Source organism: Mya arenaria, chromosome 9 (genome assembly GCF_026914265.1).
Source record: "Mya arenaria isolate MELC-2E11 chromosome 9, ASM2691426v1".
Taxonomy (NCBI): domain Eukaryota; kingdom Metazoa; phylum Mollusca; class Bivalvia; order Myida; family Myidae; genus Mya; species Mya arenaria.
Window position 1 is genome coordinate 26,276,402 of NC_069130.1, and position 14,360 is coordinate 26,290,761.

The following is a 14,360-nucleotide window of genomic DNA, read 5'->3' on the forward strand; positions in this document are numbered from 1 at the left end:
CATTGCCTTTTCATAGACGAACGATTTTAGTTCAAATTTAAACAAATACAAATACACAATATCACACTTGCATGTATATACTGAAGGTTTGCGAGTACACAACCTCAAACATATCTACGATAGGTATGCGAATACAAAACCACTCCCTTATCTAAGGTAGATTTTAAAGTACACAGCCTCACATTTATCTACGGAAGTTCTTAAGAACACAACCTCTCACTTATCTACGGTAGGTTTGCGAAAACACAACCTCGAACATATCTCCGGTAGGTATGCGAGTACAAAACCTTACACTTACCTCAGGTAGGTTTGAGAGTACACAATCTCACACTTAACCATGGTTGATCTGGGAGTACATAATCTCACACTTATCCACTGTATGTTTGCGATTACATTTCCCACACTTATCCATGGTAGGTTTGCGAGTACGTTATCTCACACCTATCCATTGTATGTTTGCGAGTACATAATCTCACACTTATCCACGATAGGTTTGCGAATGCATAATCTCACACTTATCCACGGTAGTTTTGCGAGTACATTATCTTACACTTATCCACGGTAGGTTTGCTAGCGCATAATCTCACACTTATCCACGTTAGGTTTGCGAGTGCATAATCTCACTCTTATCCACTGTATGTTTGCGAGTACATTATCTCACACTTATCCACGGTAGGTTTGCGAGGGCATAATCTCACACTTATCCACGAGAGGTTTGTGATCACATCCTCATATTAATCCACAGTAGGTTTGCGAGTACAAAATCTAACACTTATCCATGATAGTTTTTTAAGTACATTCTCTCCGCTTATTGATGATAGATTTGCGAGTTCATAACGTGGGTTTGCGTGTGCACAGCCTCACACTTATCCACGGTAGGTTTGCCAGTACATAATCACACACTTATCCAGGGTAGGTTTGCCAGTACATAATCACACACTTATCCACGGTAGGTTTGCCAGTACATAATCACACATTTATCCACTGTAGGTTTGCGATTACATAATATCACACTAATCCACGGTAGGTTTGCCAGTACATAATCACACACTAATCCACTGTAGGTTTGCCAGTACATAATCACACACTTATCCACGGTAGGTTTGCCAGTACATAATCTCACACTTATCCACGGTAGGTTTGCCATTACATAATCTCACACTTATCCACGGTAGGTTTGCCAGTACATAATCACACACTTATCCACGAGAGGTTTGCGAGTGCATAATCTCACATTTATCCACGAGAGGTTTGCCAGTACATAATCACACACTAATCCACGGTAGGTTTGCCAGAACATAATCACACACTTATCCACAGTAGGTTTGCCAGTACATAATCTCACACATATCCACGGTAGGTTTGCCATTACATAATCTCACACTTATCCACGGTAGGTTTGCCAGTACATAATCACACACTTATCCACTGTAGTTTTGCGAGTACATAATCTGAAACTTATCTAGGATAGTTTTATTTGTTTATATTCTCACACAAATCCACGGTAGGTTTGCTTGTTCATTTTCTCACACAAATTCACGGTAGGTTTGCTTGTTCATTTTCTCACACTTATCATGGAAATGTTTGCTTGTTCGTATTCTCACACTAATCCACGGTAGGTTTGCTTGTTCATTTTCTCACACGAATCCACGGTAGGTTTGCTTGTTCATTTTCTCACACTTATCATGGAAAGGTTTGCTTGTTCATATTCTCACACAAATTCACGGTAGGTTTGCTTGCTCATTTTCTCACACGAATCCACGGTAGGTTTGCTTGTTCATATTCTCACACAAATCCACGTTAGGTTTGCTTGTTCATATTCTCACACAAATTCACGGTAGGTTTGCTTGTTCATATTCTCACACTTATCATGGAAAGGTTTGCGTGTTCATTTTCTCACACTTATCATGGAAAGGTTTGCTTGTTCATTTTCTCACACTTATCATGGAAAGTTTTGCTTGTTTATTTTCTCACACTTATCATGGAAATGTTTGCTTGTTCATTTTATCACACTTATCATGGAAAGGTTTGCTTGTTAATATTCTCACACAAATTCACAGTAGGTTTGCTTGTTTATATTCTCACACAAATTCACGGTAGGTTTGCTTGTTCATTTTCTCAGACTGTATCTACATTAAAACACAAAGACTAACCTGGTAAACCACACTTCGTTAAAATCTGATAACTTTATAGATTAGATAATAGATTCAAACCTTTTTTGTCTTTTCGGGAAAAATAAATTTAAATATCGCCAAAAATCCGAAGTCGGTAGAATTTTTTTAACACCAGTCATAGTCAGAAAACACACACACACAGTTTGGCATTGAATGGTGCTTATTGATATTATCGTCGTCGCCCTGAGACCCATTTCAATTGTACCTGAGCGTGACCTGATCTTACTGAAATGTACTTACCTTTCTTGTAGTTTATATAATTTTGTGCTCGGTACGGCGTACAGCGACAACCAAAAGGCTAATACTAAAACTTGTGTGTGTAAACATCATATTTTTGTTCACTTTAAGAACAGCTTTTAAGCTTCATGGTAATATTAAACGTTGAGAACAAGTGTTACTACAAAGAAAAATGATAATATTTATTACTCTCGTTGGAACGATGTTACTTGAGAAGTGGTCTTGTCTTGTGTGGAAAACCGGATTCCCCGGAAGAAACTCGATTGTCCGGCTTGGTGACCACAAACTCAACGCAAATGCGCCCAGGCAGGAAACGACCAAGAGCGCGTACACTAACCACTGCGCTTTAAACCCTTCACCACTATGTATTATTATATTGATTTAGAAATGATCATGCTGAACTAACAACATATAAAAACTCATTTTTGCAAATAAACCTCAATATAGCATAGCCAGTTTCACTAGTCTTGGTAAGTCCTGTTCGATTATTTAATTGAGTCTTGTCTAACAATCCAGCCCACCTGTTTAAACACATAAAATCTTAAACAAACAATGGTTACATATTAATGTCATGGATAATGTAACTTTTTTGACAGAAAGTATTATATTTCGTCCTACGAAGGCATTTTTGTTTCACTTATTACGTAAATACGATATCATATTAAATACTGTACTTTGTATTTTAATATTACTTCATTGACACACTTTAGAGTGTTTTTTATCCTGCATTGCCAAATATTTTGACCTTTTTATCAGGGACGGTAGAAAACTTAATATTTCTTTCATGTGCAAAATTACAAGATATTCAGGTATTGGTGGGGGAAAATGATCTCCGATATTATAAGGTTTGTTTACATGTAAAATAAAACCTTGCACAAAAAACTATCATTATGGTACAGAGGATGTGTCCATGTCCTTACACCTAAATGACATGTAATCGAATACAGCTTCTGACGGATTTTACTCTATTTAACTTAATATCATTTTCATTTGAAATTTACACAATGACTTTTATTTCAATCATGATGACATTGATAATTTAAAACGAAATCGTAGTCAAATCGCCTTCAATGCAATATGCATACATTCATTTTCAAACTTCTTTGATACCTAATTTGGTTGGAGGCTCGATCCCAACCATATATCTTATATGTCTGATGTATTAATAGTCATATATATCTAATATGTCTGATGTATTAATGGTCATATATATCTTATATGTCTGATGTATTAATAGTCATATATATCTAATATGTCTGATGTATTAATGGTCATATATATCTAATATGTCTGATGTATTAATGGTCATATATATCTAATATGTCTGATGTATTAATGGTCATATATATCTTATATGTCTGATGTATTAATGGTCATATATATCTAATATGTCTGATGTATTAATGGTCATATATATCTAATATGTCTGATGTATTAATAGTCATATATATCTTATATGTCTGATGTATTAATGGTCATATATATCTAATATGTCTGATGTATTAATGGTCATATATATCTAATATGTCTGATGTATTAATGGTCATATATATCTAATATGTCTGATGTATTAATGGTCATATATGTCTAATATGTCTGATGTATTAATGGTCATATATATATATATATATATATATATATATATATATATATATATATATGATATACCTAATTTATTAATGGTCATAATATTGTCATATATATCTGATATATCTGATTTTTAAATGGTCATATATATCAAGTATATCAGATTTTTAATGACCACATATATCGGATATATCTGATTTATTAATTGCCATTTATATCTGATTTATTAATTGTCATATATATCTGATATATCTGATTTGTTAATGGTCATGCATATTGGACATATCTGATATTTCAATGGTCATATGTATCTGATTTACTTACTGTCATATACATCTGATTTGTTTATAGTCATTTCATTGTTTTCTTTGTGCCCTTAGTTTTTTATATATAAAGTTGTTTGCATATTAAGTTAGAACAAATACAGATTAAACAATTAATTGAAGCCAGCAAACTTCATTTAAAAATAGTCCAAGAAATATCAAATATCAAATTCGGCAAAATTCCAGAATGAAGAATTGTGCTTTACAGTTTTTGGCTTAAATAGAAATGATCTTGGCAATACCTCCGACAGCATAAGCCTTCTCATTTCGATGATAAGCAGCTCGAGAGAGTAAGAAACATTTTCCATAGACAAGGGTTTCAATGCGACGAATTTCCATGTTCAAACAATTCTCTCAGTGAACAGCGTTATTGACAATAATGACATTCATTAAGGATGCTCCTGTCAATTGGGAAATAATTGTAACATTTAAGATATGACTGATTGACCTTATGGCTACAAGATGGACATCGTAATCCTGAAGGCAATGAACTTGACTCACACTCGTTAAGTGCACCATCTCTCGAAAGTTGTTTCCTCTAAATTAAACTCATATTTTCCTTTAAAATCATAGTGATTTGTTACTTCAGGGAAGAAGTTCTTCCAATTAGATCTGAGCGACATTTATCATACCGGTGAATTACTGAGTTATTTCTTAATTCATATGTCAACTAGTACTTGCTTCGGAGAAGAATTTAAAGAAATATCAATGTGAGCAATTCATTGTTTAACCCTGCGCTTTTTTTCTGTATTTCAGTGCCATCTGCCTCGTGCCATAAAGCTTCTACAATCGTTTGGGTTTCTGTCCGTATTTAAATGTTTCCGAATAGAAGAATACCTAAATTGGCAAAACCTTTGCTCAACCCGTTGGCATTTATTGCATTGTGCTTTATTGTTTTTATTGTGTATATAGGTTGAAGTACTAAATGCATGGTATATAGAACAAATCTAATTGTAAAACTTCACCATTTTGTAAGAATAACGTCTTCTGGTAGATGTATGTATATATTGGCAATACTTACAATAATAACGACTGGACACACTTATTTTTCACCGCTATCATACAATTGGCATTAAAGAATTTCATTGAAGTTCGATGTCTCTGTGGAATTATATTGTCTTAATAATTATTGATAACACATTTGTATTAATAAAAATAGTTGGTTTTTTTACTGTACGTGCTTTTTGGAAGGTACTCATTCCCGCTTTATAGGATATACATCGATAGTATTATTTCGTGTCAAATTAGAGCTCTTTTTCATGATTCTTTATAAATTTGACCGATCGAGCTCCATTTAGTAACGATATTGAATTAATATTATTTCCAGCTTTTGTGTTCATAATTCCCCTCAAATAAGTTTCTGGCACTTATAGTTTATACTATTTTTTAGATCAACTGTGACTATAACCGATTGTTTATAGAATAACTCTCGAGTCCGTTTCCTGGGTAGAAACGAGTACTGGTGTCTGTTTTGAGAGGCCTTGAGAACGAACCGCTGGTGATGATCGAATCCACGACCTCTTGAGTGAGCGGTGGACACCACTCTGATCTAGCAGTTGTTGTTTGGTGCTTGGGGATTATATTTAAAAGTAAGTAAAACATCTCAACAAATATACAAAGTTGGTCAAACATGTTGTGTGTCGGTCCCATTAATTGTACAGTCAAAACTCGCTATGTCGATTTTTTTTGTACCTCAGAAAATGCTTCGAGACAACGAAAATTCTATATAATCGAAATACAAACAGTTTATAAATTAGCAGAACAAATCGAAAAATGTTCGAAATAACAAGAACATTGAGGTAGTAGATTTCTACAGAACGAGTTTTGACTGTAAATGCAAATTCTTGTTAGGTACCTTTACTAACTTGAGCATTGATGAATATTATTTGCGTAGGTGGATATTTTACCTATATACATCATTTATCCAAGTCATAAAATCCACCCTTCACGCCACTTAACTATCTTTTAATACTTATTCTTTTTTTAGGGTCTACTTTTATAAGTCGCCGGGTTGTGAACGATTACTAGTTTCATAAGTCGCCGGGTTGTAAACATGATCTTGGTATATAAGTCGCCGGGTTGTGAACTTGATCTAGGTATATAAGTCGCCGGGTTGTGAACGGGTACTAGTTTCATAAGTCGCCGGGTTGTAAACGTGATCTTGGTATATAGGTCGCCGGGTTGTGAACGTGTTCTAGGTATATAAGTCGCCGGGTTGTGAACGTGATCTTGTTTTAGAAGTCGCCGTGTTGTGAACATTATCTAGTTTTATAAGTCGCCGTGTTTTGAACATTATCTAGTTTTATAAGTCGCCGGGTTGTGAACGGGGTCTAGTTTTATAAGTCGCCGTGTTGTGAACGTTATTTATTTTTATAAGGTGACGGGTTCTGAACGTGATCTAGTTTCATATGTCGCCGGGTTGTGAACGTGATCTAGTTTCATAAGTCGCCGGGTTGTAAACGTGATCTAGGTATATAAGTCGCCGGGTTGTGAACGTGATCTTGTTTTTATGTCGCCGTGTTGTGAACGTGATCTAGTTTATTTAGTCGCCGGGTCGTGAACATTATCTAGTTATATAAGTCGCCGGGTTGTGATCATTATTTAGTTTTACAAGTCGCCGGGTGGTAAACATGATCCAGTTTTTAAAGTCGCCGAGTTGTGAACATTATCTAGTTTTATAAGTCGCCGTGTTGTGAACATTATCTTGTTTTATAAGTCACCGTGTTGTGAACATGATCTAGTTTTATAAGTCGCCGGGTTGTGAAGATGATCTAGTTTTATAAGTCGCCGGGTTGTAAACATGATCCAGTTTTTTAAGTCGCCGGGTTGTGAACATTATCTAGTTTTATAACTTATAAGTCGCCGGGTTGTGAACGTGATCTAGTTTTATAAGGTGACGGGTTGTGAACGTGATCTAGTTTAATAAGGTGACGGGTTGTGAACGTGATCTAGTTTTATAAGGTGACGGGTTGTGAACGTGATCTAGTTTTATAAGGTGACGGGTTGTGAACGTGATCTAGTTTTATAAGGTGACGGGTTGTGAACGTGATCTAGTTTTATAAGGTGACGGGTTGTGAACGTGATCTAGTTTTATAAGTCGCCGGGTTGTGTACGTGATCTAGTTTTATAAGTCGCCGGGTTGTGAACATGATCTAGTTTTATAAGTCGCCGGGTTGTGAACGTGATCTAGTTTTAGAAGTCGCCGTTGTAAACATGATCCAGTTTTTTAAGTCGCCGGGTTGTGAACATTATCTAGTTTTATAAGTCGCCGTGTTTTATAAGTCGCCGGGTTGTGAACGTGATCTAGTTTTATAAGGTGACGGGTTGTGAACGTGATCTAGTTTTATAAGGTGACGGGTTGTGAACGTGATCTAGTTTTATAAGTCGCCGGGTTGTGAACGTGATCTAGTTTTATAAGGTGACGGGTTGTGAACGTGATCTTGTTTTATAAGGTGCCGGGTTGTGAACGTGATCTAGTTTTATAAGGTGCCGGGTTGTGAACGTGATCTAGTTTTATAAGTCGCCGGGTTGTGAACGTGATCTAGTTTTATAAGTCTCTGGGTTGTGTACGTGATCTAGTTTTATAAGGTGACGGGTTGTGAACGTGATCTAGTTTTATAAGGTGACGGGTTGTGAACGTGATCTTGTTTTATAAGTCGCCGGGTTGTGAACGTGATCTTGTTTAATAAGTCGCCGGGTGGTGAACGTGATCTAGTTTTATAAGGTGACGGGTTGTGAACGTGATCTAGTTTTATAAGGTGCCGGGTTGTGAACGTGATCTAGTTTAATAAGGTGAAGGTTGTGAACGTGATCTAGTTTTATAAGTCGCCGGGTTGTGAACGTGATCTAGTTTTATAAGGTGACGGGTTGTGAACGTGATCTAGTTTAATAAGGTGCCGGGTTGTGAACGTGATCTAGTTTTATAAGGTGACGGGTTGTGAACGTGATCTAGTTTTATAAGTCGCCGGGTTGTGAACGTGATCTAGTTTTATAAGGTGACGGGTTGTGAACGTGATCTAGTTTTATAAGTCGCCGGGTTGTGAACGTGATCTAGTTTTATAAGGTGACGGGTTGTGAACGTGATCTAGTTTTATAAGGTGACGGGTTGTGAACGTGATCTAGTTTTATAAGGTGACGGGTTGTGAACGTGATCTTTTGTTTTAAATGGCCGTGTTGAGATTTGATCCCCGCCTAGGGTATGGCCTTTCATAATCGACACCAATTCTGTGATCTACATTTATCAGCTTTCTTCGCAATAGAGGTTAGCTTAGTTTAATAAGGGCAAATATACCTAAACGTACAGTTAATGTTCTATTTTCATTGCCGTTCTAGTTTTAGAGAACTTGTGACGCAATAAACCATTTACTACTGACTCTGTATCAATTGTTGCAGAACCGCCATGTTCAATGCTAATTTGCAATAAAGTTTATAATGTCATCTTTAGTTCCAGGTCAGCAGGGTACCTAGGCATACACCAGTTTGCCCGGGCGTACAATCAATAAACTAAAGGTTAAAGCTTGAAATCAGCAATACATATTGAAAAGGTAAGTGGTATTACATACATGAATTGTTTATATAGTTAAAGTTTTTCTAAATTTCACTCAATGTTATCGTTCAGAGAGCATGAATATGTGTTGTTGTTTTTTTCTTTCGAAAATGACATTCTCCAACTGCCACCACATATAGCATATTGGTACTAACCCAAACGTACGCCCTTGTACGTTCATCTCCTTATACTTACATTAAAATTTACAATATGGTTTTCTTTTTGTAACAAACGATAATCATCTTATGAGTTTGCTTTTATTTGATCCTTTCAAATAAAATTTTAATGTTCGAGGGAAACGTTTTGCTTTATGGAGTTGAGGTCGTAACCATCTGCAGAAGCACGCAGTGGCGTAGCTAGCTCTCTATTCATATAGAGTCATATTTGTGCTAGTGGGGTTTGGGTGCATGCCCCCTCGAAAATGTTTGAAAACCACTGTGCAATTTGGTGCATTCTGAGGGCTCTTAGGTGCTTTATTTAGTACTGGATTAAGTATCATGTAGTTATGTACGCATATACTGCAACTTTTTTAATTGTTTTTGTCAGAATCATGCGGATACAGCCGCGTACTCGCGTATAGGCAGCTATATGAACAGTTTAATAGTTTATGGTTTTAAAACGACTTAAAATGCTGGATCTAATGGCTACCCTCATACATGGTGTTGGGGGTCGTAAAGCACAAGACATCAGTGCTAATCCGCGTGTAAATTTGTCAATTGTCTATAGAATATAAAAAATATAGGGAATTTGTCTAGAAGTCAGTGGCATTCAAGAGTCAATCCGCAGCGTGAGGTTCTGTTGTCAGTTTTTTAAGTTTAACTTGACATTCGGAACTCCTCGGCCATTTTCATAAAATAACAACCTCGGATGTGACGGCATTCAATTTCATAAATCAGTACACTTAAACTACGCTGCAAGTAGATCGCGTAGTAATTTCAACTTAGCAGTAAAACTTAATGGCATTACCCTTCGGAATCTTAATTATGTTTGCAATAATAAACTTCACTGGAAATCGAATTAAACTCAGACCTTCAAATACGAGCTAAAACACTACATATAATTAACAATATTATTCAAAATTTTACGAACTACTTCTACCGATGTACCGGCATACATCCGGGTTTTTTTTCGATAAAAATGGCCGAGGAGCTCCGAATGCTTCCTTGAATGTACCTACGTGGGTTTGCACTCCACTATAAGCAGAATATTTTTTTCAAACTGTAAATGTATTATTTTTTTCTGAAGTTTCAATATCAAATAGTAAAATTGTGATGACAGTACAGTTTTCAGATGCATAGGCGGGAAAAATAGTGCCAAAACTTTAATACTTAGTAGATGCACAAAAGAAATTTTCATTTAATGCATTTAAACGTATTTATTCAATTCATTACTATGTGGAACGCATTTGCTTTTAATGGAAAACAAAAAAAGGCGTACGATTTGTGTACAACTCAATACATATTAGCTTTGTTTTACAGATGGTGTGCCTTACTTCCAAAACTAACTTCAGAGGACTGACAGTCTGCTTTGCAGCATTTTCAATCTGGGTAATTGAACTTAATAATCATAGCAACAAAGTAGTTCTGTTTTGTCACTTGCTCCGAATTGTTTACAGTGTCAATTATAAATCTAACTTTTGTATTAAACAGATAAAATCGATCACGAATTTTGCTGCGCGTCCTAAGGTGCAGGGCGTCGTCATTTTCTTATGACCATATAATTGATAATTAAACCATGCGCATTATAAACTGTTCAAATAATAATTGTTAATATTCGTTATTAAATCCATTACTAGAAGCTTATTTTGATGAGCCTCTAAATTTCTATGTAAGAACAGTAAGTCACCAAATTTTCTTTGTAGTTATACTGAAGGATTGGTTCCCATGTTTATGGTTTAAAAGTGACTTTAATTAAAAACTTGTCACCGTTTACTTCTTACCATGTAAGAATTTAGTTTTCTCAGTTTTCTGAAAGAAACCGTAAATTGAATAGAACCCATGGTATAACGCAAGTAAAATATGTATGGGCCTTTAAATCGATGTTATTACATATATTTTCAGACAATAGTTTTGGGCACAACAAGGTCAATGGGAATTTACAACCTTCATTTCCAAGAGGCTTTTGACGTGAACTCAGCAGCGGCCTCTTTGCGGGAGCAGTCTGCTTAGGAACATCACTTTTTCCTTGTAAGATGATTTCTTTTCAGAATTCATATTTTGGGAATTTATCTGGAAACATGTGTTTTAGTTAATATAGAACGTTTGGTCGCAGAAAGACTATATATTCTGTAGAACGACGCCGAGGGCAGGCATACGCATGCTCCAGTGAACTTGTTTTTCACTGACCGTTTCACGGTGGTATTGTCATCATTTTTGGGTAAAGCTTTTTTGAAGCGTGTGTCGTTTGGGTCATTCATTGCCTTATGCGTCAAAATAGGTTTATTTTTTACTTAATAACAGTCCCTGCGGTTTAAATTGTAGTATAACTATATTTCCCATGCTGATTCCCATGCTCCCAATGCCAATAAACACTTGCTTAGTTGCCTGTACATAAAAGACAATTTACTGTCATGTTAACTGTTATAAAGAGGATGTGACTAATACCGACACCCCACCCCAGCCCTTTTGGACCGGGGTATTCAAATGTTTTTAACTGTAATCTTGACTCAGAAATGCAATATTTGGCATTGTTCAGTACGCTTACACTAAAACGAGTTGGATATTATTTGTAATGCAGGATTCGGAAATAACATAGCGTGTAGGTGCCATAAGTTACATCCTCCTACAATTGTGTCCTTTTATTTTAACACACAGCACCCCTTGTTGGGATGGCTTTCCGGAAATGGAGTCACAGGACGGTTGCAGTCGTTGGAGCCTGTCTTGTAAATATTGGTTTCTTTGGGGCTTCTTTTGCACCAAATATTGCCGTTGTGACGCTTTGCTATGGCGGATTAAGTGGTAAAATCTATGTAACAAATTCAAACACAAGTCGACTAGTTATCTCCCTTGTATGTCATTAGTTTACTGTTAAAAAAGGGATGTTTAAAATAATATTGTGCCAGTAGCATTGATACGATCACTTTAATGCCTTATTTGGGTAATGATACTCTAAATAATTGTTTAATATTTAACTGATGTAAAGATAACCGCGGTATATACAGGTGCTAGTGAGATGAAATGGTGTAAAATTGTAATGATTAAGAAGGGGCGGAGTGAGAGTAGAGAACGAGTCCTTCTTAATCATTAAGATATCACTTCAACTGACCTTGAATACAACCTCATTGGATAACACATTGTCAACGCCAAATCTGCCACAGGGGATGTATATCGGATGAGTGGCAGTGGGCGGACCTGTATATATCCGCAACAGTCGAAATTCGTAATGAATAAGTCTAGAACTACATGATTGCCCATCTACGATTCCATAGGCTAAAAATGTAGATTGTTTTGTGACTTTAATTAAAAACTTGTCACCGTTTACTTCTTACCATGTAAGAATTTAGTTTTCTCAGTTTTCTGAAAGAAACCGTAAATTGAATAGAACCCATGGTATAACGCAAGTAAAATATGTATGGGCTATTAAATCGATGTTATTACATATATTTTCAGACAATAGTTTTGGGCACAACAAGGTCAATGGGAATTTACAACCTTCATTTCCAAGAGGCTTTTGACGTGAACTCAGCAGCGGCCTCTTTACTGGGAGCAGTCTGCTTAGGAACATCACTATTTCCTTGTAAGATGATTTCTTTTCAGAATTCATATTTTGGGAATTTATCTGGAAACATGTGTTTTTAGTTAATATAGAACGTTTGGTCGCAGAAAGCCTCTATATTCTGTAGAATGACGCCGAGGGCAGGCATACGCATGCTCCAGTGAACATGTTTTTAACTGACCGTTTCACGGTGATATTGTCATCATTTTTGGGTAAAGCTTTTTTGAAGCGTGTGTCGTTTGGGTCATTCATTGCCTTATGCGTCAAAATAGGTTTATTTTTTACTTAATGACTGCTGGTGCAGTCCCTGCGGTTTTAATTGTAGTATAACTACATTTTCCATGCTGATTCCCGTGCTCCTAATGCCAATAAACACTTGCTTAGTTGCCTGTACATAAAAGACAATTTACTCTCATGTCAACTGTTATAAAGAGGATGTGACTAATACCGACACCCCACCCCAGCCCTTTTGGACCGGGGTATTCAAATGTTTTAACTGTAATCTTGACTCAGAAATGCAATATTTGGCATTGTTCAGTACGCTTACACTAAAACGAGTTGGATATTATTTGTAATGCAGGATTCGGAAATAACATAGCGTGTAGGTGCCATAAGTTACATCCTCCTACAATTGTGTCATTTTATTTTAACACACAGCACCCCTTGTTGGGATGGCTTTCCGGAAATGGAGTCACAGGACGGTTGCAGTCGTTGGAGCCTGTCTTGTAAATATTGGTTTCTTTGGGGCTTCTTTTGCACCAAATATTGCCGTTGTGACGCTTTGCTATGGCGGATTAAGTGGTAAAAACTATGTAACAAATTCAAACACAAGTCGACTAGTTATCTCCCTTGTATGTCATTAGTTTACTGTTAAAAAGGGATGTTTAAAATTTTGCCAGTAGCATTGATACGATCACTTTAATGCCTTATTTGGGTAATGATACTCTAAATAATTGTTAAATTAATATTTAACTGATGTAAATATAACCGCGGTATATACAGGTGCTAGTGAGATGAAATGGTGTAAAATTGTAATGATTAAGAAGGGGCGTAGGGAGAGTAGAGAACGAGTCCTTCTTAATCATTAAGATATTACTTCAACTGACCTTGAATACAACCTCATTGGATAACACATTGTCAACGCCAAATCTGCCACAGGGGATGTATATCGGATGAGTGGCAGTGGGCGGACCTGTATATATCCGCAACAGTCGAAATTCGTAATGAATAAGTCTAGAACTACATGATTGCCCATCTGCGATTCCATAGGCTGAAAATGTAGATTGTTTTCCATTTTGCCGCTTTACTTTTACTTTTATAGAAACCCGGTAAAAATGAGTTCAATATCCATCATTGCTACATATATCATTCATTTTAGGGTTAGGATTTGGAATTGTGCTGATGTCCTCTAACATATTAGCCGGGCTGCATTTCAACAAACACCGCCTGCTCGTGTCAAGTGTTATTATGGCCGGGATTGGATTTGGACAAATGTGTTTGCCCTTCCTGATTGAATTTTTCGTGGACCGCTTTGATTTACGTGGAAGTCTGGTTATGCTGACAGGAACAAACCACCAAATGTTGGTACTATCAATGCTGCTTTTTCCAGCCCCAGATAAAGACAATGATAACGTGCTTCAAGATGCTGGTGTTGTTATCACGGTCGAATATGCAGAAAACGACAGAGGCGAAACACTTCCAGAACATGATGTTGTTGTTACGGAAACCATTACAAATGTAGCGGATAGCACAAAACAAACCTTCAAACAGAAGCTATTC

General features: G+C 36.4%; 1 protein-coding gene across 3 annotated transcripts in view; it reads right to left on the reverse strand.

Moving 5' to 3' along the window:
- The window catches only part of LOC128245534 (neuroglobin-like), a 39,401-nt gene extending 36,465 nt beyond the window's left edge, over window positions 1-2,936 (reverse strand). The window contains exon 1 of one of the 3 annotated variants that reach the window (XM_052963734.1): window positions 2,621-2,936. Coding sequence is in view for 1 of the 3 variants with exons in the window: in XM_052963732.1 (XP_052819692.1) it covers window positions 299-339 (41 nt within the window). In the remaining 2 variants the exon portion in view is untranslated. Of the gene's footprint in view, window positions 1-298; window positions 2,294-2,600 lie in introns of those variants that run through there. The other 2 variants (XM_052963733.1, XM_052963732.1) reach the window with 2 other exon arrangements.
- Window positions 2,937-14,360: the final 11,424 nt, after the last annotated feature.